Source organism: Protopterus annectens, chromosome 8.part0 (genome assembly GCF_019279795.1).
Source record: "Protopterus annectens isolate FY-2018-M chromosome 8.part0, PAN1.0, whole genome shotgun sequence".
NCBI classification, from domain to species: domain Eukaryota; kingdom Metazoa; phylum Chordata; order Ceratodontiformes; family Protopteridae; genus Protopterus; species Protopterus annectens.
Genome location: NC_056741.1, coordinates 1,713,293,711 through 1,713,321,503, shown reverse-complemented (window position 1 = coordinate 1,713,321,503; position 27,793 = coordinate 1,713,293,711). Strand labels below are relative to the sequence as shown.

Sequence of the window (27,793 nt, the reverse complement as noted above, 5' to 3'; positions counted from 1 at the left end):
AGAATGAGTTAGTTTTAAAGATTTTTTTGCAATTTCAAGAGTGTAATCAGTTTTATAAATAAATCTCACCCTAGTTTTGATTACTCTGGGAATAGTTTGACTATAGTGACTTCCTGTAGATCTACAAATCTTAAGCACTTTGCCATTAAATTACTTTTAATAACAACTGAGTGGAATTGAACTCTAGGTAACAATGCATTTGAGTGATAATACTAAACCACCAAGAACTACAAAATGTAATTGTAAGGAGGCTACAGCTGGTGAATACGTAATCAAATGAAAGTCACCATGAATTAAAAAAAAAAAAAAAAAAAAAAAAATCCACACTTTGCATCATTTATTTACTTTTAACATGTTCATCCCTCTACATATTTAGTGGGACTTCTTCAGAACATCTATTCCACACCTCGTAAGGCTCAATCAGTTGCTGTGAATATGTCACTCTAGGAAAAAAATAATAAAACTTAACTTTACTTTTTATTTCATACATTCTAAAATCATTTTAAAATAACCTAGGGAGAATAAATGGGTCTGTAGAATGGATGAAAGGAGTTCAGTCTTCGGTGGGACACCCATAGTAGCATGTTACTAACGATGTATTTTGTCTCATAGTGATAAGGGTCTGATCACTTTGGAGGTTTCTTTGGTTTGTCATTTTCTTGATTATAATATCTCAGTATGCTCTTGTAAATTGTGCCTTATAATGTTCAGAAAGGGTCAAGCAGTCTTACGCTCCATTGTATCTTTAAAGAAAGTAGTAGGAATATTCTGTGAAGCTTCATATTTTCTCATTCCATTCTTTGCATTATCATTTTAAGGGTGGTGGTTTATGTAAAATTCTTGATAAATGATTATGATTTGAGGACTCATTTGCATTTTGAACTTTATTACTTAGGATTCAAAAGAAATATGACCAGGTTTCTTTTTATAATCGATCATTATTGTAGTAAGCAAGGGCATTATTTTCCTGTTGGATTTGCAAGATTCTGGAATGAAGAACGTGGTTGTATTAGACAAGAGGCAGTTTAGATGAACTTCATTCATCTCTTGATGATGGGTTATAGTGGGTCTATATTAGAACACTGAACGTTCAAAATTTCGAGTGTTCTAATATTGACCTGTTTTCAGCAAATGCTGAAAATATCGAAGAAACAGAAAAACAAATTTTTTCCTAGGGGAAAGAATTCAGTTGTCTGTTTCTGTTGCTTCGGTATTTTCAACACTGTGGTGGAAAGTTATGGGTCAGGTTCAGGTAAGTGTGCAATTGTGTGGACGTGATGGTTAGGGTGGGGTAGGTGAGTTAGGGTTAGGGCGCGGGTGAGGTGACTGTGCGATAGTGATGGACCTTAGGATTAGGGTTTGGGTTAAGGTAAGTGGATAGTTAGTGGTGCATGTATAGTTTAGTGAAGGGTTAGGTGCAAGAGTTTAGGTGTATGTGTGTGAATTGCTGTTTGTTTGGTGTGCTTGTGTTGTGTGTATGTGCTTTGGAACAGTGAATTTTTTCCCTAGGAAATAATTTGCTGTTCTGAATGTTCGATGTTTTAAATTCATAGGGTTCGATATTAAAACACTCGAAATTTTGAATGTTCGGTGTTCTAATATAGACCCGTTATAATAAATAATTAGGTTCTGGTCTGCTTTGACATCAGTTGTATTACTAATTTTTGAAATTTTCAAACTAAACTATGGAATTAGAAAATCTTACCAAGCAGACTGATGCCTTCTATTGGCATTGCTGGAATTTCTGCAACTTTTTGTGTAGAACAGGGAATATCCCTCCCCAGAGAAGGAAAGTTTGTCACACTGTTTACCAGTAGAACAGTGGGCTTGTTCACAAGTGCAGGTGAGATGCCATGAGATGAAAGACAATCTGATAACTTGCAATGAAGGCTAATCTCTTGACTGTTAGACAGTGCCTTCAGCTTATATTGTGGTCAAGCAACTAGTATATACAGAAAAAATGTGTATGGCATTTATTATCATCAGCCCCTCACCAGATTGTCTTCTGCTTTTCTGCACGTGTCCAAGCTACCATAATCTGTTCTCGCTGATCTTTTCTGCAATTGGTGCTACTTTGGCTTCTGCTCTTATGTCCTTATTTCTTCATCTATCCCACAGTTGCATCCTACCACCCTTCTCGGGCACTTCATTTCCATCACCTGTAGCTTCAACTGTTCTGCCTTTATTGCCCAGGTTTCTGTACCATACAGTAGTAATGGTCACACCACTGCCTTGTGCATCTTATTTTTCAGCTTATTTGGGATTCTTCTTTCATACACTACACCCGACACTCTATGCCAGTTGGCTGCAGCCCCTCTGATTCTATCTGACATCTTCATTCAGACTTCCCTTCTCTTAAACCACCCTTCCCAGTTACTTGAAGCTGTTTACTTGTTCCATTATCTTCCCTTCTGTCTCTATTCTCAGCTTTTTCTGATTTCCCCAATTTGTTGCCATTACCACTGCCTTATCTGTGCTTAGTTTCATCCCATGTGCCTTCAGTTTTGCATTCCAATCCCCTATCCTTTGCTGAAGTTCTAGCTCAGAGTCTACCTGTACTGCCACATCATGTGCATGCAGCAACTTTGTTGACCTGTCCACTGCAACCTGTTTCCTAATGTAATCCATCACCAGTATGAACAGCAGTGGACTCGGATCAGAACCCTGGTGTACACCCATTCCTACTGGAAACCCCTCTGTGAGGCTGAACACGGTTTGTACTTGAGTCATTGGGTCCTTGTACATAGCCTGCACTAATTCTACCAGTGTTTCTGGGAGTTCAAACAACCACAGTACTGCCAAGATCAGCTTTCTTGGGACCTTGTCATATGCTTTCTCCAAGTCTATATCTTTACATCTCTAGCGTCTTTTTAACTATCTGTCTCCCTGCAAACATCTGATCAGTTGTGGTGCATCCTGATCTGAATCTGAACTGCTCATCTCCTATCTTACATTCTACTACTCTGCATATCCATTTATCAATCACCCACTCCAAAACTTTCATGCAGTGTGATAGGAGTTTGATGCCTCTGTACTGCCCACAATTGTGGATGCCTCCTTTGTTCTTGTACACTGGCATGAGTATGCTTATTCTCCAGTTGTATGGGATATGCCTTTCTCTACACACTGCTATTAGCATCCTCAGGAGCCATTTCTCCCCTATCTCACCCAGCATCTTTATCATATCTGCTGTGACCTCATCTAAGCCTGCTGCTTTCTCAGACTTCATTTTCCTTAGTGCTGTTTTTACTTCTTCTAAGGTGGGCTCCTCTTCCTCTCTCATTGTAGGCTGTTTCTGGGGCAGTACAGCTTCTGATGGGTTTTCTTCATTCAGAAGCTGCTGGAAATGCTCCTTCCATCTGCCTTTGATTTTGATGTCCTGTGGACTGGTGCGCGCAGGTTGATGCTGGCTTACCTTGTGAAGGGTGTCCGACTTGTCTGGCATTATCATACCATTAATGAAATTTACTTTTGTGAAAAAGGTGTTAAATTTTTTTCTCATCTGAGTGCCAGATTTATCCAAGTTACTCGGGGCTGGATCAGTGTGGAAAAGCACTTGTAACCCCCCCCCCCTTTACCAAGAGTCCTTATTCTAAATTTTGGCTTCTCTATAATTTACATTCTGAATGAAATCATACTGTTGTACTGCCCTTGTATCTAAGTATCCCATTACTAATAATCCTAACTCATGCGGTCAAAAATTCATGCATATTTACTGTAGTAATATCAGGGTTAAGGTTTCAAGTCACTTTGACTAGATAAAATTTGCATATGCATTATCAACCGTCTGCACTAATATTAAAATGGAATACTGTAAAATAATGCTGACAATGATAGATATGAGAGTTTTACAAGCTGTATATACACAGTGTTCTGTAGATGTCTACATAGAACGTGGTGTATATTCATGTTGTATGTACACTATGTTCCATCAATGAGTTTAACGTGCTGTGGGCACTCTATGTAACATGATAATCACCTGTTAAGTTATATAATGCTGAGTGTTATATGGCATCATTTTTCTGTTGCTCATTCAAATGCATGCAATATGGAGTTTTTCTCCTTGAGCCTTTGTTGAAAACAGGTTTTGTCCAGTTGGACATTTTCAGTAGTAAAAGGTAGATAAATAAGAGGTTGTTTGGAATAGAAGCTAAAATGGAGCAATGTAGCAGTTTTCTAGCCAAACAGTAGATTTTAGAAAAAATTCTGTCTTTAATTGATGAACTTAATTTATTCCAAAAGTATCTGTAGTATTAATAGTCAGTGTGCCTCATTTTTAGCTCCTCTACAAGTTTTCTGTCTTGCATATCTTTTCATAGGAAAGAGTCAGAAAATATCCAAAGCCTTTGACACTGAAGCATTTTAGTGTTTTTACTGTATATCAGGGTCTGGAAATTGTGTGTGTGTGGCGCCTAAAGGCACCACTGGCAGAAGAGATTATTCTCTCAAGAACCTAGTCACTGCTCAGCAGAGACTCTCTGCTGAGAAGCTGCACATACTCTAGTTACAAAGCTGTCATTGGGAGGGGGTGCTTTCAAACAGGAATATTTCTCTGTATTAAAACATCTTGGAATAGTGGACTATGGAAAGCATCTTTGTCTCTTGGCATTTCCTAAAAATACAGTGATGATGATATTTTCCTACTTCACCCTAGCAATATAGAAATATTTTTCTAAGTGCGAGACATAATTGAGCCCTTTAAATAAGGGGTTGATTCCCATCTCTTGTGATTGGATTGCTGACAAGCTGTAGAGCAGTATCAAGGGTTGCTGCACTTCTGAGTCTTACCCTTCAGAGGATATATTAGACTGAGGTCCCATCTGCTTGATTTGATAATAGCTAAGATAGATACAAAAGATCTCTTGGCACCTACTGAAAAATGACTAGGCATCCTTTATTTTACCCAACATAAAAATACATTATTTACTTATTTACATATTTATAAAATGTATGTATTTACAGGCAGAGAAGCACACATTTCTATTTTTTGCAATTATTTTTCTTGTATCATCTGATATTCTTCTATAATTGACCCCCACTCCTCCTTCCACAACCATAATTGTTTGCAATCTGCCAAAATCATTTTCCATTAAACAAAATTTAATTCAGACTTTAATTCCAAATAATTCCAATCACATAAAATAAATTTTTATCTACTCTTCTCAAATATTCTTTCTTCTTGTTCTTACAATATCATACTTAAACATACACATCTATACTGTTTGTCATTAATATTCTCAAAAAATATTTCTTCACACAACTTTTTCCAGACTTTCACGACTCTTTTACATTACAAAAAGCATGATCTTTCTCTCCTACCCCACAAAATAAACACACACTTTCAAATTTCTTTTTATAGGGTATATTCCAATTTACTGACAACTTGTTAACTTATTTATTACCATTCTCCATGGGAAATCCTGACACACTGCTGTCTTGGTACACAACCTTTTCCTCATTTTAATGGCTTTAATCACTTCTGATAAATTTTCCCATGGACTTGTTTCATTACATTATTATATCACATCTTTTATCCTTTTTTATATCATCAAATTTTATTTTCCATGTTAGTATTTTGTTCTTGATGATTATTAATTGTTTCATTTACATATTCTTTTTCTCTTTTTCTTATTGTCATCTTCCAGAACTTTTTTTACACTTGTATTTAAACATTCTCACTATTTCTCATTTTCTTCCTTTGCCCAGTTTTAATATTCTGTGCAAGTTTATAGAAGCAGAACAAACAAATGGGTTTAGAAACCAAAATCCACCTTCATCTTTACTCTTAAGCACACCTCTTACAACCCCAAAACATAAATGCACAATTTATTTTTCATATTTCTGTGGGGTCATATAAATATTTGACATATATGCTGTTTTCCCATTAATACAAAATTCAAAAGATAAACCTTTCTCTGAATGCTAATCTGTACGTCCTACCCAGAAGTCGCATTTATTTCATTCTTTTATCGGACCATCTCATTGCATCATAACTGTATCATTTTCCCAAATTTTATCCCTAGCAGTCACTTTTCTACCCAGTCCTCTCCTTCGGTCTACCAAAATCAAGCCTCGCTTCCATTACTCAATCATCACAGTTCCACACTGTTTAACTCCTATCACAGCCCCAATTCACATCCTCTGGTCCAATTACTGTACTAGCTGGCTGGCTCCATCCTACTGGTCCTGTAATCTTACACAGCCCAATCATTCATAGCCCAGGGAATGTGACCAACCAATCATAGTAATCCCACTCTATCCACGGTTTATACTCTTAGGCGGTCGATGACTAGCACACCCGCGATATACCATGTACTTTATTTTAATACAATTCAGTGCCATAATTTCATAATTCAGTAACTCAGGTTATCAGTAATTTCATAATTCAATAACTCAGATTATCAGTAAAAACAGTAGTAAAAACAGTAAAGACATGAAGCCATCAGTAGCTCAAACACAATTCCACATAAGTAATCTAGGTTTTTCTAATATCCACTGCAAATTCTATAGAGCTCAATATTCAGTGAATTTTTGTTTTTTTAAATACATTTCTTACATCCCGTCTGTAGTCATTACATAACCACAGTGTCTGTCTTTTTGCCACTGGTTTCCATTTTTTATTACTTATGATAAATATGAATGTACAGTGAACAGCGTACTGTAACTGTATGTATAAAAACACCTGACCTTACTACATTTCATTAAAAGTGCTCATCTGCAGATGATCACTGAGCTGTTATCTGTTTTTTTTTTTTTTTTTTAAACCAGCTACCACAGTTTCTCATATTTACTAGACTGTAATTGCTTCATTTACTGCCCTAAGCAACATCTAAATTCTTGTTTTTTATCCTATTAGCCCCCTAGCTCATTCATTAAAAAATGTACACCCCAAATTTTCACCACATAACCCAAAACCTTAATTTTATCTTTAAGGTCATCCCATTTCCTTTAATTATTCAGACAAATCAACATTTTCCTCATCCATATTTTGTTCTCAGTAAGCTACAGTTGTATAGTGTACATATGCCAAAACTACTGAATTACTACCTTCTTTTGCATCACATGTCTAGCATATTTCATTTTATAGGCTATTAAACTCACTATCTCATTCATTACCAGTGCAAACAATATTCCACTCATGGAAATCCTTGTCCTATACCACACATCCTGTGTATTTCTTTACTTAGCTACCCATTAACGAATACTCTGTTATTTTGGTATGCTGACATACACACACTTCATTCTGTTGCCTATGCTATACTTCTCCATAACATCCCACAAGGCATGTCCTACTACTTGCTAATATCACCTACCATCATTTTATATCCTCCTGTTTATGTATGTCAACCCAAATAACAGAATAAAAGGGAAAAAAAGAAAAAGAAATTACTATTACTGAATTGGATTAAGTACTTAAAGTAAATGTTGATTTCCGTAATAGTAATTTCTTTTTCATTTTTTTCCTTTTTCATTCTGTTATTTTCCTTTTTAACCTTGTAACATATTTTCCACATGCCATACAAGAATAATCATAATTTGCTGTTTCTTCTTTTTAATTTTACATTTCATTTCCCTCATTATACTAATATCGTCCTTTATTATTTTACCCAACTATACAGATATCTCCTCCCTTCTCCCTGGTAAATAATAATTCTCCCTAAACATTAATGCCTTAAAATGTTCTTGATTTCTTTTATATTTTTCTTTTTCCATATTATAATACTCGTGTATTATTCTCTAATACATTCTATAAAATTTCCCACACTTTACTTCCTTTTCCTTTTTTTACCATCCTGCCATTGAAGTGAACACTTTTAAATTCACCCCACTATTCAAACCAGTTTTTATAGAAGTATTTCCTGGTTATATGATCCATCCATAACTGCAGTATTTCCCACTCTCCAACTTCATTCCTTAATTTATTGTACATTCTTTTTGTTCCCATTCCTAATTTAATATACTCCCTTTCTTCTATCACCTCCACCCGTATTGCAAAATGGTCCAAAAAGCATGTCACATCTATATCACCACTAAACCTTCAGATAAAACAAAATCCATTTCATATTGAAGTGCTCCCATAGGTCCACTGATTTTTGTTCCACACAGTTAATTTACTACATTTTATCACTTCCTGTATTTATCTTTCCCTTTATTTTGTAATGTTCATGTTGACCATCACATAGTCTAATTTTATTTATTTTATTTTACATTTGTTTACCGGGCTAGTCCAGCTGGATATATGTCCATTTTCAGTAGAGGCCCGGGGAGAAAAGCTCCACTACATACTACTAAACAGTGTCAGATATACATCAATATACAATAATAGAAAAACAAAAAAATATGCAATAAATCTTATAACAAGTTGTATAAACTTTTGAGTAGATATTTGCTGAAACAGAGTCTCTATTTTTTTTGCTAGTTATAGATCTGCACAGTGCTACAATTCTATAAACTTATGTCCATGTACCAATACACAAGTTAACCTTCGCATCCATACCAATGTTACATTTGGTATTTTCACTGTTGTTTGACACAACACAATGACTCCAGAGCAATGCTCACTTCTTAAGTTTTATATTACATTTCCAGACCACAATTTTTCTGTTTGTAGTTTTTCTTCTCTTGTCAGGAATCTTGTACTCTCTAACAGAATAACATCCACATCACATTTCGCACACTATTCCAGTATCCCTATCCTCCTTACTCTGTTAATAACAGTGTTCACATTTACTGAAAGTACACTAAAGTTGTTCCCTTTCCTTCTCTCTAATTTAGAGGGAAATAGTTTTGTTTTCTTTTTTTTATTCTTTCCCCAACTGAATATTTTTCTTGAGTTTATGCACAAGTAATCCTTGTTCCTCAGAATCAGATTTTTCATTTGAACTTCAAAAAATATATCGGTATCGGTACTTTCTCATGACCGCTCTTCTTGCACGCACGTACACTCTTCATTTTCCCTTCCATCTTTTTACTCTACAATTCTACTATTGTGCCATCTCTCCCAGCTCCTTATGGTCCTTCCCTGTGTGTGTTTTCTTCCCATCCCCCCTTTTTTATTTGCTATTTGCTGTTGCCAATCCATTCAAAAATGTCCCTTTTTTTTACACAATCTGCATTTAGACACGCACCTTCTTGCTTATGTTTTTCCCCCCATATTGGTTACACTGTAAATTGTCATAATTTATTTTATTTTTTATTTTACATTTGTTAACCGGGCTAGTCCAACTGGATACATGTCCATTTTCAGTGAAGGCCCGGGGAGAAAAGCTCCTCTACAATGCTACTATAGTAATACTAAACAAAAAAAAAACTATCATAATATATCGGCATATATAAATAAAATCTAATAACATGTACTTTAAACCTTCTGTTAGAATTAAAAGCATTTGAGTACGATATGAGGTAAAGTACCTAGTCTCTCTATTACATAGAAAAGAGTACAGTATAAAAATATAAGTACCTAGTTACTCTATTACATCTTTATAAGAAGTTGAAAAGTAGAGATTTAGCGCCTTTATTAGAAATGACGTAATAGAAACAGTTTTGTAGAGAGTAATGTAGAGAGTTAGATATAAGAAAAAAGAGAGGGTGGAAAAAGTCCCCTAGCAGGGAGATACAAAAGGTTAGTCTGGGTTATTGCAAGAGCAAAGCCAATGGTTAGAAAAGAAGAGTTTAAGTTTAGTTTTAAATAGTGGGATTGAAGTTTGAGTAGTGAGGTCTTGAGGTAGTTGATTCCATATTTTCCCAACTGAGTTTGAAAATGTGGAGTCACCTGCTGAGTTCTTAGAGAAGTATGAATCCGTATTTTGTTAGAGGAGCGCAGGTTCTTCAGATTGCTGTAGGGTTTTATGAGGGTGGAGAGCATTGGGGTATTGTTTGGGTGGTAGAGAGCTTTATGGGCGATTGTAAGTTGGTTAAAATGTATTAGGTTGGGTAATTCTAGCCACCCTAGTTTTTTAAGATTAGAACAATGATGAGTCCTGTATGGAGAGGCTGTAGCGAATCTGGCAATATTGTTATAAGACGTAGTTAGTTTAAGATTATATTTAGAAATATTTGTATAGATTGGGGAGGCATATAAAAAGGAAGATATTAAGTGGGTTCTAGCTATTGTAGCTCTGGCTTCAGGAGTAAGGAAAGATTTAATTCTATACAGAGAGCCTAGTTTTCTGTTTGTTGATTTTATTGTAGAGTCAATGTGCGTGTCAAATTTTAGTTGGTTGTCAATTGTAATGCCTAGAAGTTTGGTGTTATTGTCTGGAGAGATAAGGATACCATTGTTGGCTGTGAGTGAGAAATTGATGGAGGGAGACAAGAGAATGGGTGTAAAAATCAGGAGTTTGGTTTTCTTTGGGTTAAGGAGGAGACCATGGTTAGAGAACCATTGCTCTATGGTAGTGAAGGTATTTTGTGTGAGAGAATAAAGTTCAGACTGTGTTGGGGCTGAGCAAATGATAGTTGTATCATCTGCATATTGAATGCAAGTTGCTAGGGGAGTAGCTAGGTGAAGGTCATTTATAAAGATGGAAAATAGTAGAGGGCCTAAGATAGAGCCCTGAGGGACTCCTATAGAGGTGGGAAGGAGATCAGAGAGATGGGTATGCCAGAGTACAGCCTGTTTTCGGTTATCCAGATAGGATGTGAACCAATTTAAGGCTGTGTTGTCAAAAGAGAGGGACTTCAGACGATGGAGGAGAAGTTTGTGGTTGACCATATCAAAGGCTTTGGATAGGTCAATGAAGAAGGCTGAAGAAGGTATGTTATTGTTGCGGTTTTTGTTTATTGAGTCGATAAAGGATAGTAAGGCTGTAGTAGTACTATGGAAAGGGCGAAAACCATGTTGGCACTTAGCTAGGAGGTTATTATTTAGTAGGTGATTTAGTGACTGTTTGTGGATGCATTTCTCCATTATTTTTGCAAGTGGTGATAATAATGCTATGGGACGAAAGTTGGAATACTCAGTAGAGTCACCATCTTTGAACAGTGGGATGATATACGAGATTTTCCATAATAATGGAATTGTGCTTTCTTTTATGGTCCTGTTAATAAGTATCAATTAAATTAGAACAGTCCCCAGGAAAGGACCATGATTTAGACTAGCCAGCATATCTTAATGTCTCTCTCTATGAATAGCCACAAAAATAACACTTGGCAAGTGTTTCACAATTTTTTCACATTTCAAAACCGCTTCCAACCTCTACCCTCCCTCCATAAGTTTCTCTCATCTTTAACTCTCACAGTACTGTCACCAGTTTCATTCAGACTCTGCATACATATTTTAACATCTTCTTCAGTTCATCAGTTCTAAACTGCAGAGTAACACTTTTTAATACTTAAGTTACTAACTGAAAACAAATAATTGTTCCATGGATCAATGTCCTTTTTCCTACACAGTTCTAGAAATCTCATAATCAGTTTGAGGTTAAGTCACAAAAGGTCTATATACCAGTATGTATAAAAGACCAAATTTCTTGAGCATTAAAACCCAGAACAGTTACCACATTGTCTAATATATAACTATAAGTGTCATTTTTGTTATTCTCACAGTTGGTTTTCCCTTTATTTTAAACAGTTTTGCATAGTTTGTTACTGCTCTCCTTTTTTGCTTGCTCTCACTGCTGTATATGTTTTAGTTACTACATCATCTGATGCCACAGAACCAGGCAACTTCTCAGTTTGTTGCTACTTTCCTCTTGTATTTTCTTTCACTGCTGCATAAGTTTTAACTGCTGTGTTCTCTGCTGCCACATCACCTGGTTCCTTTTCCACAGGTGCTGATGTTGCTAACCTATCATCTCACTACATGAAACAGCAGAACTGTCACATGGATTATCCTGCATGATTATAAAACATCATCTGCAAGTCATCCAGACACCAGTTCCTTTATCTGCATCACTTCAACAGACTTGCTTCCTTCTTGAAGGAGGCAGCTTAAATGTTACTCATTTCTAATACCCACCACAGAGGAATCTTTATTTCCATTCCAAAGCTCCATAGTGAACACATTTTTCTCGCTCTCCATAGCTTTTCTCTCTCCTCCTACCATGCTACTGTTTTCCTTAGCATTCTTCTTTGCTGTTGTAGGAGCCCTAAAGCACCATCTAGCAGCTACAAAGAGTAAGGAAAGTTCCCCAGTGCCCTGGCCAAAGTTCCACTAGCAGTATAAATACCACATTGGGTCTCCCCTAAAAACAGGCCACTACACTCATGGGGACTAACTTGCTCAACAAGAAGATCGATGGATAACTCTAGTTAAGAGTTCTTTCTATATAAATGTATGTAAATCTTAAATAAATCTGGTAAGAGTTCTTCTTCTATAAATGGATGAAATTATTTTCTTAAGCCAGTAACTACATTTAACAAATTATCACCATCCATGGTAAAAATGCATTTGCATATTAAAGTTGGTTTAGAGATTAAAGATATGAAATTATATTAACAAGCATTTGCATTTTTCTGTTTGTGTAAAACTTAGTCCTTTAATTTCTTCTAGTCAAATTTAGAATACCTGTTTTGCCATTCCAGGAAAAGTGAACAGGGTTGAGAAGGATGCTTCTCATATAGTAGAAAACCATGAACTATTCGCTTAGCTGTATATGTATCAGACTAATTAAAATGCTGTGAACTTACAAGCTATGTAAAATTCAATAAGTAAGACATTTGTTTTTATGTGAACATGAACCTGCAAAGCAGGATTTGACATCATTTTCAGCAAATATTTTTTTTCACTTATAACTTTGTACCTTTCTGTATTTCAAGAGACACTATACTCTGCTGTTTTCACTTTTCCTTTAGATTAAGCAAGTGTCTGATGTTCTAGGAATGTTCCGTGCTGGCTTTTGCTGGTGGCTAATGTAGTTTTGCATGTAGTTTTAAGTGCAGAATGTGTCTCAGTTTAGAGTGCAACAAAAATTGTTAACCAATGCCCCTTAACTATTCCTGTTTTGGGGGTATATACCAGTTTTTGGGCTTGATTTATCCCTTCCCACAATCCTCTGAATCCTGTAAATGGCATATGGTTTGGATGCTGTTTAGTACACAGGACGCCAGACTACATGACTACCATAATGGTGCCACAAATTCATTAAAGAAAGGGGACCAAAATGTTACATCTGCCTTTTCCAGAAGCTAAAATGACTTTGTAAGATACATATTTTTGCAATATCATTCATTGAAATCTACAGATATTACATTTTATCTTTGGTAATATGTTTATCTTTTGAAACTTGAATTTGTAATTAGTATCCCACAGTCCTACTAGAAGTAGGAAGAGTTGTGTGCTATTCAGCACTTGAATTTTATGCTATTTAGATGCTCATATTTTTGGCCTGATGTTCCTATTTTTCAGGATCTATTGCACCTATTTTCATTATCTTCAGGATGAGAAGTATTGTCTTAAATTTAGTATTTTATCACGTTAAATGCAGTAAACTTAATTTAGTAAGCTTTTTAGTGCAACAGTTTTGCTCATTTTGTTTGTGTTCAAAAGCTGTTATTCCAGTTTAAAATACATTATTTTCATAATGTCTGCATGCCTTTTCATGGCTTTCTTCATTTCTGAATGAGGTGATTGTCAATGTGACAGAACAGTTGCAGCTGTATCATCTGCAGAAATGTTACCCTGTAATCTGTATTTGTAGATGATTGTGAAATTTATTAAAAACAGTATTGGATTAGCAATGGCTTTAGATGTGAGAGTCTTTCCTTTAATAGATGCAGTAGCCTATAGATTATGTGTAACTAAGCTCTGAATGACGTACATTTCATAAAGTTCTGGCATGGCAACCAAAAGACCAAGCCACTGAAAACAATCCAACAATAGCCAACAGTCTGAACATTTTGTTCAAATAAGTGAGCTATACTTTTTTTCACCAAGCACAAAAAACAGCACTTTCTGTAAGGTGTGGACACAAAGGTTGCAGAGAAAAACAACTGTAGTAGTCTTGTGAAGTTGCTACACTTGGTTAGATAAACCGTTTTTATTCAAATGGGCTTGAAGAGTTGATCTTCACTTTTTTTCCTCATATGTCTTTCTGCCCACTTATAACTAAACTGTCTCCTATTTGTCTTCAGTCCTTCTGGTGGAGACTTATCCAATAACCATGAAGGGAAATGACTATCCTGTTTTCCCCCCTACTTGTCCGAGTGACACTGCCCTTGTGCCCAATCTTATCATCATCACAGTATCCTGAGAGCCTTAAATGAGCCCCACAGACCAGGATCACCTGCATTGGAATATGGATCCTAATTGCCCACAGGCTAGACAACTGCATGTGCTATGTTCTTTAAACATGTGGTCCCATGAATCCTTTTGTCAAGGGGATAAATTTGATGTTTTCCAATAGCTTAACTATTCCTCTCAGGAATGTCTGGGAATTCCTTGAACATGGGACCTAGCCTTATTTACACTAGATAGATCATATGCACTTAATGCTTTAACCACAGTGCAAGCTTTGTTTAGGTCATATACATCTGTAAGCTGCTGTTGGCTTTATTCTGTACCCACCTTCTGTTAGTTGTCTATGGTTTTGTGGTAGACTAAGCTATAGGCCTTGTTCTCGTCCAAAATGAGTGAGCTGGGATAGGCTACTTATATGTATCCTCCTAGGTCAGACTTCTCCAGTGCCTGAGCTAATTTGCAAATCCTGGTCATCTGGATGCAGTCTGGGCTTTAACAATCTGTACGCCAAAGCAGGGTCATCTTCGAGAACTTTTTCAAAGACAGAACATATCAGTTTAACTTGATAAGATTATTCCAGACTTTATGCCATTTCTTATTCCCCAATAACAAAATAACATTGCATTTCTTTTCGGAAAATTAAATGCAAAAAAAAGAAAATCCCAGAATATTCAGATTTGCATTTAGTGACTTTTATTCGTCTGCATGTGTGTGTGTCCTTGCCAACCTGACCATCTAGACTACCCATCACCTCATTTAGCAGTCTCCTTTCTCCAGTCTGTATGGAGTTAACGCTCTGCATCACCCCATGTAGAGGCTCTTTCTTTTGATAGAACAGTTCAGTAACCTACTCTCATGTCTGTGTAGAGGAATAGAGAGTTGGATGCTAGCTTGTTACCATATACAGCTTGCTTGGATTTTTCCTGTACCACTAGTCCTTGTAGCAACCATGCAGTGCAGTTTGCTGTCTAGCACCCCTGAGACACTTTAATTTCTCATTTTATGTCACAATCATGCAGAATATTCCATATATATACAAACGTATCCCACACTAATCTTTTTGTCCCCATCAGGTGGGCTTCTGTGGCACAAAGCCCTGCTTCCTCCTAATGGCATAAACTAACCGACCTCCCATCACATTGTTCCTAAAACAGTGGCATTACTACCAAAACCCATTACTTGTATCCTAAATCAAACCTTAAACCTCCACAACATCAAAATGTTTTTTTTTTCTATTTGCTTGCTTTGTATTTTAATAAAGATACAGCTCCTCTCAACCACACTTAATGCATACAGGTATTCTGGCAGTGAAAAACAGGACACACAAAATGTTTCTAGATATTTTCAACCTTATTATTCAAACTATGACAATGGGGTTCAGTTACTAATGCTGAATCTGAATTATTTCCAGGTAAACCAATGCAGTTAAGTCCTGGAGCTGAAGAAGTTGCCAGTTTCTTTGCTAAAATGTTGGATCATGAATATACAGTAAAAGAAATCTTCAGGGATAACTTTTTTAAAGACTGGAGAAAGGTAAGAAAAATATTTGCTGTTTGATTTGTTAAAACCTAAACAGTTGCATCATTTTTTTTCTAAAATTCCAGACTGTTTTACAAACTCCCTGTATTTTGCTACTGTGTACTACTGCTAACATGCAGTCAAAAAAACCTGTCTGATAGACTTCAGAATTAAGTGGATTACAATTTTATTGAATAATCCCACAAGCTTTATTTTTAATGGAAGATGGATGTGTACCTGGTTACATTCTTTATGATGATCTACTGTAGCTGGGTAAGTGGGCTGTTACTGGTCCATAGATCTCCATTTCAAATTGGTGTTGAGGATCCATCCCTCATTTGCATGAGGTTGGGGTATGTGCAGGGGGTAGTGGGGGCTGATTCTCCAAAGCTCACCATTTTGGACTGGTCTGGATCTTCCATCCCACATTAACAATGCTTCATGCTAGATGTAATGGACTTCCTGAGTAGGACAAGAAATATTGTGTTAGACGCACAATTCTGGTCACAATCAGCATGGAAGCACCACTATGCTGCATTCAGGCAGTTATTGAAACTTTTAACACAGACCGAGCAGCACTCCCTTGTGAAACCAAGCCACTGGCCAAGTTCCTCAAGCCACTACTCTAGATCAATTCCTTTAAGTTGAACAACTAATTTAAGCCGGAGACAGGGATTGCTATGGAAGTGGCTATTGCTCCCAGCCTAGCTAACATCACTACAGGAAAATGGGAGAGAGACACTATCTGTAACTATAGCTGTTATCACTTTATAGATTATATTTTGTCCTATGACAGAAGAGCACAAAAAGATTGCTGGAATTTTATGAATACATCAACTATTTCACCCATTTCCTTAGATTTACTTCAAAAAGCAACTTTGACTCAATTTTCTTGATCTCACCAAATCCAAAGAATATTACAGTGGAACCTTATTGTATTCCCTTTTCAGGAAATCTACAAGGGTAGACATGCTTGTTCATTACAGCAGTCTGCAGCCCCTTATCACCAACAAGACTGTACTCAAATCCCAGGGCATGAGGATGGCCTGAATCTCCAAAGAACTCTGCACATTCACTAGGAACCTTAAGGAATTACAGAAAGACTTTTTAATGAGAGGGTTACAGCAACAGAATGTTGCGTAACATTCTGGAACCCTTTATCACAATTGAGGCAGCTAAAGACATTACATTCCATGAAACCATCTAGAAGGTAGAGCGAGACTATAGGGGAAGTCTTTCTTGACTATAAAACATAAAATGTTTAAAACACCAGCACCTTCACTATGGGCTATTGGGAGATCAGTAGAGCTGCCATGAATAATTGATTAATTATGCAGGACATTAGGCAGCTCAAGGTAAATTTCAGAAGATTGCCTGGGTTTACTTATAGAAAAACCAAAAGCATTAGGTACTTCTAGAAAGCAAACACCTCATGCAATAGACATAGCCACATGGGTGTACAAATGTCCATCTGATTGCAAGTTTTGTCCAACCATGAGAAGTTCTGACCAGTCACCTTGCTTCACTAAATTAAAAGCATATAAAGCAAATTTTGAGGAAACCGAAAGTGAAGCTATTGTTTTCAGAGCTAATTACCAATCTGCCAAGGATGTTTATGTTGGGGAAAACAGACAGCTAGAAAGGATTGCACATTTCTCTGAAATCATGTCAAAAATACTAAGGAACCCCCTAGCCAAAAGTATGATCAAATGTCCTGACCACGATGGCTTTTACTTTCAGATCATGGACATCATCAACATTGAACAGTCTGAAGGTAAGAAGAATACACTCCTGTAAAAAGGGGGAACGATTATGGCAAATAACAGATCCCCAGGCCACAATGCCAACTGCTCAGTCAACAGCACCCTATTACAGAAGATCAACCACCTAAACTACAACTAAAATGGAACCTTTTGAGGCCACCCTTGGTGATGAGAGTTCAGCTCCAGTACCCTTCCTCCCACCAAAGGTTAATCCTGCACCATTTAAGTTCCAGCAGGTTTAAAACTTGAATCAAAAGATTAGGAAGAAAGATTCCATTCAATTTGTCATTTTTTTTCCAGTTGACCGAGGAAAAAGCTCTTCAAGCTAAGACCCAGACCACACAACTCAAAGGATGGATCTGAAGAAGACTGACAAAACTACTGTGTCATATCTGAAATAAGACTTTGTTCCATTTATTGTAACTGTTCTAATTCATCCAGTACCCTTCTGTTTTTTTTTTTTTTTTTTTTTTTTTGAAAAAAAAAAAAAAAAGCAAATGGTACCTTTCTGTTTTTTGGTGAAAAAATGGAAATGTGATGTGGCTAGATTTTTTTTTATGCAAACATTAGTGTATGTCACTAAAGACTAAAGTGCAGAAGCTGGAACATGCGTGCTCTCACAACTGGCTAGTCACTCACACATCCAAATCAGGACCAATCCAAAATGCTGAGCTCTGGACCAATGAAAGCCCGCCACCCTCTTTGCGCATGCTTCATCTTATGCAGATGAGGGATGAATCCTCAGGACCAATACAAAATGGAGATATCTGGACCAATGACAGTCCATCACCCCCTTGTACACATACACAGGGTTAGCCTGAGACCAGGATATATGTAAACCTAGCTGTGGTAGAATGCTTTAAAGAATGTAACCAGGACCATCCATCTTCTGTTGAAAATGAAACTTCTGATTTATCAATCAAAACAGTATTGAACTTAATTCTGAATCATTACTGGAGATTTTTTTGGACTTCATGTTAGTTGTACTCCATGACAATACATGTACGCGGTGACAATACAGAGGCAGTTCTACTGGCTCTAACACGTAACTAAGCAGGGAAAGCTTTCCCTGAACACACGAGATTTAACATAACATAAACCAATAGTTGTTCTAGGACTAATCCTCTTTTACAAACTATTACAGCTACAACAGGTGTTATTTACCTTGCAAATTGTTATTGCTATGATAGTGTTTATGTAGGAAAGACTATCAGAATGTTATCACAGAGAATATATGAGCATTATGCAGCCATTAAAAAGAAGGATTTTTATTAGTGCTTTGGCAAAGCATGCATCATTGTGCAACAATTTTAGAAAATTCTGCTTCTTTGTATCAGAATCAGTGGATCAGAGTTTATTTGCTCAAAGTTCTAACAATGTTTTGCAAACTAGGGAAGTTAGATGGCAGATTGTTTTAAAAGCTGATGAGCCTGGACTAAATGAATTTGAAAACATTTAATGTGTATTAAAAACAATTAAGTGTTGAGTATTTAATTGATGGTTACTTTAAATTATGTTTTGGGTAAATATATTTAAAAATAGTTTTTTTTTCATTGGATGAGGGTGTTGGTTTTTTTTGTGTGTACATCATGTATTTAAAGTTACTTAAATGGATGTTGAATGTAATTTCTTATTCGGACGATGTTCTAAAATTAAGGAACAAAAGTGCTAAATCTCATTGTGTCTTGGAGATTGTTCCTGTGAAGGGTTTTTAGTGTTTACCTTCAGATTGCTTGTTTCATTTGTTAGGTAATTAACAAGCTTATAGTACCCTGAAGTGGTTTACTAATCAGAATGCTGTGATTTAGAGTACAATTACTGGTTGTAAAACCATATTTTCATTTTGACAAGGTCTTGAAGGCAGTCTGTTAAGCTGTATATGAAATATTTTTCAAACCTCTTTTTAAAAGAGGATAAAGTATAGAACTAAGTGTATTAACATCACTTTTAGGAAGTGGAATGGGCTTGGACATTTTAATGATTACAGGAACTACAACAATATGCAGTATAGTGGGTATAAAGTCTGTATTCTGTTGAAGGAAATAATCAGTGACTTGAGGGTCAAGCTGTTTTAACTTTAAGAAATTTTGATATGAGCATGCTTGTTTCTTTTAATATGAAATTAGTATGTCATATATTGGGAGGGAAGGAGGACCTGAAGTATATATTTAGGCATAACATTAGTCAGTAAGTCGGCAACAGATGAGAAAAATGTTTTATTACCATCTATTTCTTAGGCATAGGGAATCCTTACTACATGCCTAGTAGATTTGTTAGTTTTGCACAAAATATTACTGATACTTTTCCTGAGATGGCTGATTAGCTTTATAGCATTAATTTCCTGTCTAGTAACTTTATGCATTCCATTCCTAACAGGATCTATATTTATGTTATTTGCAATTATTTGTGAACTCAACAGGCTGAATCATTTTCTGCCATTTCAATTTCATCAGATCTCAATCATGTCTAAGATTTTATTTTTGGCTTGTTTTTATGGTAAGAATTTGTTATGAATTTCCTACAAGATAATGATGAAAATATCAAAATCTAAAAGCTGATATTGCAGCAGTGGCACTGTTTTGTGAAGGACTAATCCATTTTCAGCACTGCATGTGACTGGTATTATGTGCTAGAGGGAGAAAATTTGCATTTCCAAATGATGTATGTGGGGAAATGAGCATTCATGGCTGGCTAGTAAACAAAATACATTGATGTTCTCCGGATTCATAATTAAAATCTGTCAGAGGAAAAAAACTTCAAAGACCAATACACGTAAGGTTCAGTTAAGGCACTTTAATTTACTTGCAGCAAGGAGACAAAAACATGCAAATACAAGGATTTGTCTAACTACTAACAGGAAGTATGTTCATTCTTTTACTGTTTTACAAGATACGGCCTTCTAAGCTGACGTAATCAAACACAACTTTCAGTATTCTACAGCAGATGTTACTTCAGATTTTCTGCTGACATGACTAGATTTGTGAGAAACTTTTCAGAAAAACAACCTGGCCTTGGTGACTATTAATCCGTTTACAAGTGTCTATTGTACAGTGTTACATTTCAAGGTACTCTCTTAATACAGATACAAGCAAATGCTGATTGCAGTTCATATTTTCAAGCAGGCTTTGTCCTAATTATCTGTTATTTCTACAGCTGTGTATGTTCCCATAGCACAGCGGAATGTCTTGTCTGAGTTTCATATAAGCAGTATTGTTCTATTCATTATTTTCCTAATGCAAGCAGAAATCATCTGCTTCTCAGTAAATTTCCAAGGCACGAGTAAGATTTAGCTGACAGTACAAGGTCAAAAAGCAACTGCAGTTTGTACAGATTTATGCAATATGAAATAGAATAAATGTGTTAACTCTTTTCAAGTTCTAAATACACTAAGCATATTGCTAATACACACATTAATACATATTTCTCTAACAAAATCTAAACCTGTATAGGTTTGCCAACAGCCATTTTCAGCATGGGTACTTTGGCTGCTGACTTGATGGCAATGCAGCCATCTGTGTTATTGGTGCTGCTTTCTGGTTGCTGTGTAAATTAAAATCCCCATGAAATATAATTTCTACCACCTCCATCCTCATCGTAGAGCATGATGTATCAGCACTATCCAAAACCAAAAACACCAGCTCTAGGGTATCCAACAAGTTGTCCCCTAGTCAATAGTAAATGCAGTTTTGCTAAACCTTTAATGAACATATACAATAGCTTCTCTGTTGCCTATGTAGGAGATAACTGAAGAACTGCCACAGGAGTTCACTTAGATAAGGGTAACCTGAAAAGAGATTCTGGAAACTTTAGATCCATCACTATTATTAGTATTATTTATAAAATCATGGCATGCATCATAATCAAACATGCAATGAAATTAGTGACTTCAATCCTTTGATCTTAATCAGATTTTGGGAAAGGGACATTCAATTTGCTTTTTAATCTAGTCAACAACTTTTGAAAAAGTTACTGAAGGCATTGGCAGGGTTCAGTCTGCTTGCACAGACTACCTAAATCTGACAAAGACCTTTCATATAATCCTTTATTTTTGTATTATTGAGAAACTCACATGCTTAAACAATAACCCCCTGTGTCATCTATTAGATATCTAAAAGTCTCAGTGAATGAGCATATAATGTGAAGCTGTGTTACCTCTCCAAACAAACAAATGTCACTAGTGGATTCCCACAGGGCTCAGCTCTGGCACTCCTTAACTTTAGCATGAACTTCCCTGATGGAAAATGCCTACGGCTAACCATGTTTAATGATAATCACAAACTGGCCTCCATTATTAACACCATTGTTGACAAATCCTTGGAGAGGGCCTTGATCATTTTGCCTGCTGGTATGCTAACCATCAGCTCAACATCACTGCCAATAAGGAAGCATAGTTTCATTTGTGAAACATAGCTATGAAAATGTATAAATGGCACCCTACCTTTTTAAAATTGTTCTGCCATTAAACGTTTAGGCACATTCATCAACATGCTATGCTCTGACAACAGTACATCAACCATACTTAGGAGATCATTCAACCTTGCTCAGCTGTTTGTCAAAGGAGTATCCTTAACATCTAAATATGTCATGGTTATCCCTAGTTTTTCATTAATCCAGTTTAACCTATGTACCTCCAAATATCTTGCTCTACTCAAATGGCCAAATTGCTTTCTAAGGAAAATGCAGGGCAGAACTTCTTAAGCTTCCAAGATAGATTAAAAACCCTATCACTTTTCTCAATGTCATGTAGCCTTCTCTCTGTAGATCTTTGTTTAGCCTTCCATGCTTTAAAAGATCCTGTCCTAGCAGACCTGCTTCATCTTAAGGAAATGTTAAGCACTATGAATACATACTAAAAATATCTTCATCATAACACAAATAAGACCTGCTCATATGACAGATGTCTGACCCCACACATCCTCTACCTGTGAAACTTCCATTATCTCTCAAGCAAAACACTACCTAATGACCACCATTATCATTAAATGTGTATTAAGTAATTTATCCCTGAGGTATGTCGCATTGCTGTCCTTCACTAGTGCAGCAAATCAATTTACAAGTTTTATATGGTACACTGACTGGATGTTTCACTTGGCTACTGGCCTATTAATATGATATGAATACACAGATGGAGGATTTGCATGTCAAGAATGGAGTAGATAAGGCTATCGCCATGAAAAAGAGCAATATAACCTGTTCCTTTATATTTTGCATCACACTAACAGGGTTCCATACACTGTTAGAAAAATCTGAGTCTGCACTGTATTTCACAAATCATTTTTCATACATGGAAATGTCATGTTCTCAAAGTGTGATTGCAAGAAAAATAATTTTCTTGATACTACTTGCATTAATACTTGCCAGGTTAAGATCTCTAAAAGTTGTGCAGCAACATTATTGTAAAAACAGTACTGCTAGTACATATGCTTAGGTTATTTTTCATACAAAAAAAAAAATAAAATTAATGATGGCATGAGTATAGAACTATTTTGGCAACATTTTCTGGTTATCCTATAAAGGATTCCACTTGAGAAAAAATTGTTAGTTCATTCCACTTTATGGTTAAACTATTTTGTTATAGAAATGTAATAAGTGGAGTGATGCTTGTTTTAGGCAGAATTTGAAAATGAATTTATAGTATACTATTTAACACTTTATACTGCGGTGGTGGTGCTGTGGTAGCGTTGTCACCTCATAGCAAGATGTTGTCCCATTCGATTCTCAGCTAGAGCGTCTTCTGTGTGGAGGCATATGTGAATGGGGCGTGCCTTCGTTGAAGGTTGTGCGTCAGGGCTGGTAACCTGGTACGTAAAAATCCACTACCAATCATTAATGGACCGGAGTTCCTCTGTGGCGATCCCTAACCGGGAAAAGCCGAAAGACACAAACAAACTATTCCACACTTTGTGACTGAAAACTGTGGCCACATGCTGTAATGTTATAATGGTGGATGCCAGGTTACATGCAGTCTTCCATAGGGGTTAATGCTATACATCAAAGAAACTTATAACATGACATTTTATAGCTAACAAGTATGCAGTTTGTTGGATGGTTGCCTTACTGATATGAGATGAACCAAGTGTGTGTGTGTATGTGTGGGGGTGGGGTGGGGGTGGCTGTGTCACTATAAATGGAAGACCCATGCATGCCTTAATTGTTTTGACAACAATACTGATGCACAGGCCATATAAGTTTTTTTTTTTTCTCTCCAAACATTCTTAGTAGATTAGTAGGAGCAAGTGAACATGCTGTACCCAAGAAGGCTGATAAAATGATTGGCAGTGTTGTATGATTTGTGAGAGTCAGTAACACTGCAACTATTTGAGTCAATGGCTCAAACCAAATGGAGTTCAGACCTAATATAATGAGGATATTTGTATGTATGTATGTATTTATCCTTTGACCAGGTAAGTCCCACTAGAATAGCGGTCTCTTTTCAGGGACAACCAATGAGGCATATTAATAGGGGAAATTTGGCCAGGACAATGGTGAACTTCTCTACTCATTAGGAGAATGCTTATTCTGTTCTTAGTGCAGTGTTGGCTGGGAGAACAGCACTCAAGGACATCCAAGATGGCACATTGCACAGAATGCCAATCTGGTATTTGAAGCTCTACAAGATTCTGAGGAGCTGTTTCAGCAGAATTTGTTTACTTCATTGGAAGCAAACGTTCAAAACAATGGTGGATGTGTTATCACAACACTCCAGTCAGGAGGGGAGTGGGATATTTTGGATGAATTGTTGTTTCAGAGCAAGCCAGACAATGAAAAAGATATTTCATTGGGCAAAATTATGGCTAAAATTCAATGGGAGGAATCTGAAGCTATTTTGAAAGACGATTCAGACAAAGAAATTGTATGCTGAGACTGTTAAAGAAACCACAGGGAAAATTGAGAGAGATGAAGAAAGCAAAGAAAATGTCAGTAATCAAAGGACAATTATGGTGAGAATTCAAAGCAAAGAAGAAAAAGATTCAAAGCAAAGAAGAAAAAGAATTTGACTGGTATGGCAATTGGGATAATGTAATGGTCCCATTGGGAGTGAAGGCTCAGGAGGTGAGCTTTTATTCTTATTCATAAAAAGACATTAATTTTGTGATATTTAGACTGGTTCTTTTCTGTAAAGTTTTCTGGGGGGGGGGGTGAGAAGAAAAGAGCTGTAATCCATGGAGTTCTTATATTAAAGCATTTCATAGAGATACAAAAAAGAAAAATACATGTTCAATTTTGAAATGAAGTTGAAAGTGAGACTTTAAAGGGACAGTTAAACTTTAAAGAAGTTATGGACATTAGCAAAGTCTATGATAGACAATTATGGACTTGGAGCATGGGACTGTTATGTATTGAAAATGGAGAAAGAAAAAAATTTTCATATCCCTAGTATGATAAATATAGGGGGTAATGGAGCTATAAAATATTGAGGACAACTGGAAACATGTTTTTTTTTCCTGTGGAAAAGGTGACCATTTGATAAGAAACTGTTAAGAGGAAACCTTATATTTGTGGGGAAATAGGTCATGATGCAAAAAAAGTGTGAATTGAAATGTTATAAATGCAATAAAGTTGGGCATTTATGGATGGATTGTAATGTAGAGAAAAGGGATGAGGAAGAAAACAAAAGGAAGTATATGAACAGAAGACAGTCCCAATAAAAGATAGAGGAAGTAGCAAAGCAAGATCGGGGTAAAAGTAAAGCTAACGATAAGTATCGAAGGTTATGAAATAAGTGATGAGGAGGAAGATATAAAGTAGAAAATAGGGAAAGATAAGAATTCCATTGGCAAAAGCATAAGAGAAAAAATAAAGTTAAGAGAATAAAAAAGAAAGTTTTAAAGAGATGTGTAAAAGAGAAAAAGAAAGGACATCAATAATGCAAAGCAGATAAATACTTCAGATTTACATAATTTCTGGTAAGCTACAACACAGAGATAATGACAATTTTGAAGCACTTTCAGTAAATTTAAATATCAAAAATATAAGTAGAAGAATATGCATGCTAAATTGGTGTAAGTGTAATGTCAACATAATGTTGGAATATGTAAGATTTTTGACACGAAGAGAGATTACAAACAATTTGTGGAGGAGATGCAATATGGATCTTAGTAAATAAACTATATTCAGACATAGTTGTACTTTGTAGAACATTAGTGAAAATATTGATCATGACATTGGCAATGATGGGAAGATCAACTATTGTAGATCTCAATGACATAAACAGGTATATAGAATTATAGCACTGTATGCCTGTGTTACAAGTAAAGAAAGGGAAATGTATTTCAGAAAATTTTGGATTATGCAGAAATGAATATGAATATAATAAGATATTTTAATTGTGATTTGAGAGGAAATGGTTTAAAGATTTGGAATAATTTGTGTGCATATAGTTGAGGTATATACAAGATGAAATAGATTTTATCATATCACAAAGTTTAAATATAGCTAAGGGAGAGAAACTTTTTAATGGGCTTTTCAGATCACTCAACCATATAGGTAGAAATACAAGAAAATAAGGAGTATATCACATTGGGAAATGGAATAGCAATAATAAATGATAAATTATGGTATGAAAATGGGAAACGTGTGTTTTTTAGGAAAGACTGCATTTCCAATAGTGTTATAAAAACTGGTCTGTGTGGTGGCTAGCTTTGAAAAAAATATAAAACATATTTTAGAATTGCAGTCAGATGTAAGAAAAAGTGGACAAAAATAATAAAACAATGTGCATTGATGCTTTAAGGGATTTGGAAAGGAATTATAGATAATATTAATGGGATATAATGGAGAATTTAATAGTTTAATTTTCTCTAAATTCTTATTTCAGCAAAGATATTTACAAGGTAAAAAAGAAAAGGTATTGCCTTATTTGAGTAGCACAGTTAGAGAATGTTAGTATATGAGCAAAATGAAAAATGATAGGGGGGGGAGGTAAGATCTCAGAAATAAGAAAATTGTAATAAATTATGCAAAGACAATGTTTCAAGATAGAAATTAAAATGGCACATTAAGAGAATGACAAAAGAAAATAAGGAATTGGAAATGACTTCCTTATATGAATTAGGTAAAGTACTTAGACATTTAATTTATAGTTTGTTTCAGGATCCGATGGGATAGGATAACAATTTTATAAGAATGTTATGGATAGGCAGAAAAAGATTCTTAAAAGTTATGCATGAATGGTTAATTGAAGGTTTTATACTTATACATTTATGAAGTAGTATACTTAAGTTTTTATGGAAAAAAGGAAGATAAAAATAAAATTGAAAATTTGAGGCTTACAATATTGAGCAATACAGATTACAAGATTTTTATGATCTGAATGGAAAGTAGTATGAAAAATATTGTGGAAGGTGGCATATATGTGTGTGTGTATATATATATATATATATATATATATATATATATATATATATATATATATATATATATATATATAGCTAGTTTATGGGGAAAAGGGGAAAAGGATGTCAGGAATTATTCATACTAAGGGAAATTATGAATGATACTATAAATAGGACTGATGAGACCAAAGAGATTTAAATAAAGCTTTTGGTACAGTACAACATGAACTTCTGTGGATAATTATGGAAGAGTATAATATTAGTAAAAAAAAGGATTTGTGTTTTACATATAATGAAAGTAAAGTAAGAATTTTAGTGACTGGATGGTTAAAGAAAGAGAGAGTGGCATACATAGGGGTTAGCAGTGTATTTGCAATATTTAAGAATGTATTAGTCAGATATGTATATTTGCACGACAGGTGCTGCTTGTATTACAAACGAAGGGATGAAAATTCCAGTTAAGTTTACTTATACATATGTAATTTTATTGATTACAAGAAACAATGTCTGGATGAAAGAAATTTTATGTTATATTCATCAATGCTTAAATTTAATATGCATGACTTTTTTTATTTAAAGTTAAGAAATGGGTGATATAGTAAACATAGTGTGTCTTGCTCAATGAAAGAAATCTCTATGTTTGGAATAAGATTTGGAGGTAAAAATGTGAGGAGTAATGGAATAGGATGCTAGATAAAATAATGTAGCTTTCGTAGTTTTCGGAAAACTCATAAGCTATCAAAAAAAAGGTTAAATTCAGTTATACTGGGAAAGATTGCATATTTAGCTAGTGTCTGTATGTTACCAATAATCTATGAAAAAACACTACAATTTTTTTTGTATGAGGTTAATGATTAAATCCAGTGAAGAGAGTAATCTTGGACAAGGAAGATAGAGGTTTTGCATTAATAAACCCCGATTGTTTACGCTGCCATTTTTGAATTTGTATAAAGTTTTGTTTTGGATAAATGATACAAATGAAAAGTTAAGAAGTAAAT

General features: G+C 35.5%; 2 protein-coding genes across 2 annotated transcripts in view; one reads left to right on the top strand and one right to left on the bottom strand.

The window, feature by feature from the left end:
* MLYCD (malonyl-CoA decarboxylase) overlaps positions 1-27,793 on the bottom strand; it is a 1,175,690-nt gene that overhangs the window by 555,439 nt on the left and 592,458 nt on the right. The window lies entirely within an intron of this gene.
* LOC122807952 (DNA topoisomerase 1-like) overlaps positions 1-27,793 on the top strand; it is a 559,610-nt gene that overhangs the window by 304,053 nt on the left and 227,764 nt on the right. The window contains exon 6 of the mRNA XM_044078985.1: positions 15,591-15,712. Coding sequence (XP_043934920.1) covers positions 15,591-15,712 — 122 coding nt within the window. The remainder of the gene's footprint in view (positions 1-15,590; positions 15,713-27,793) is intronic.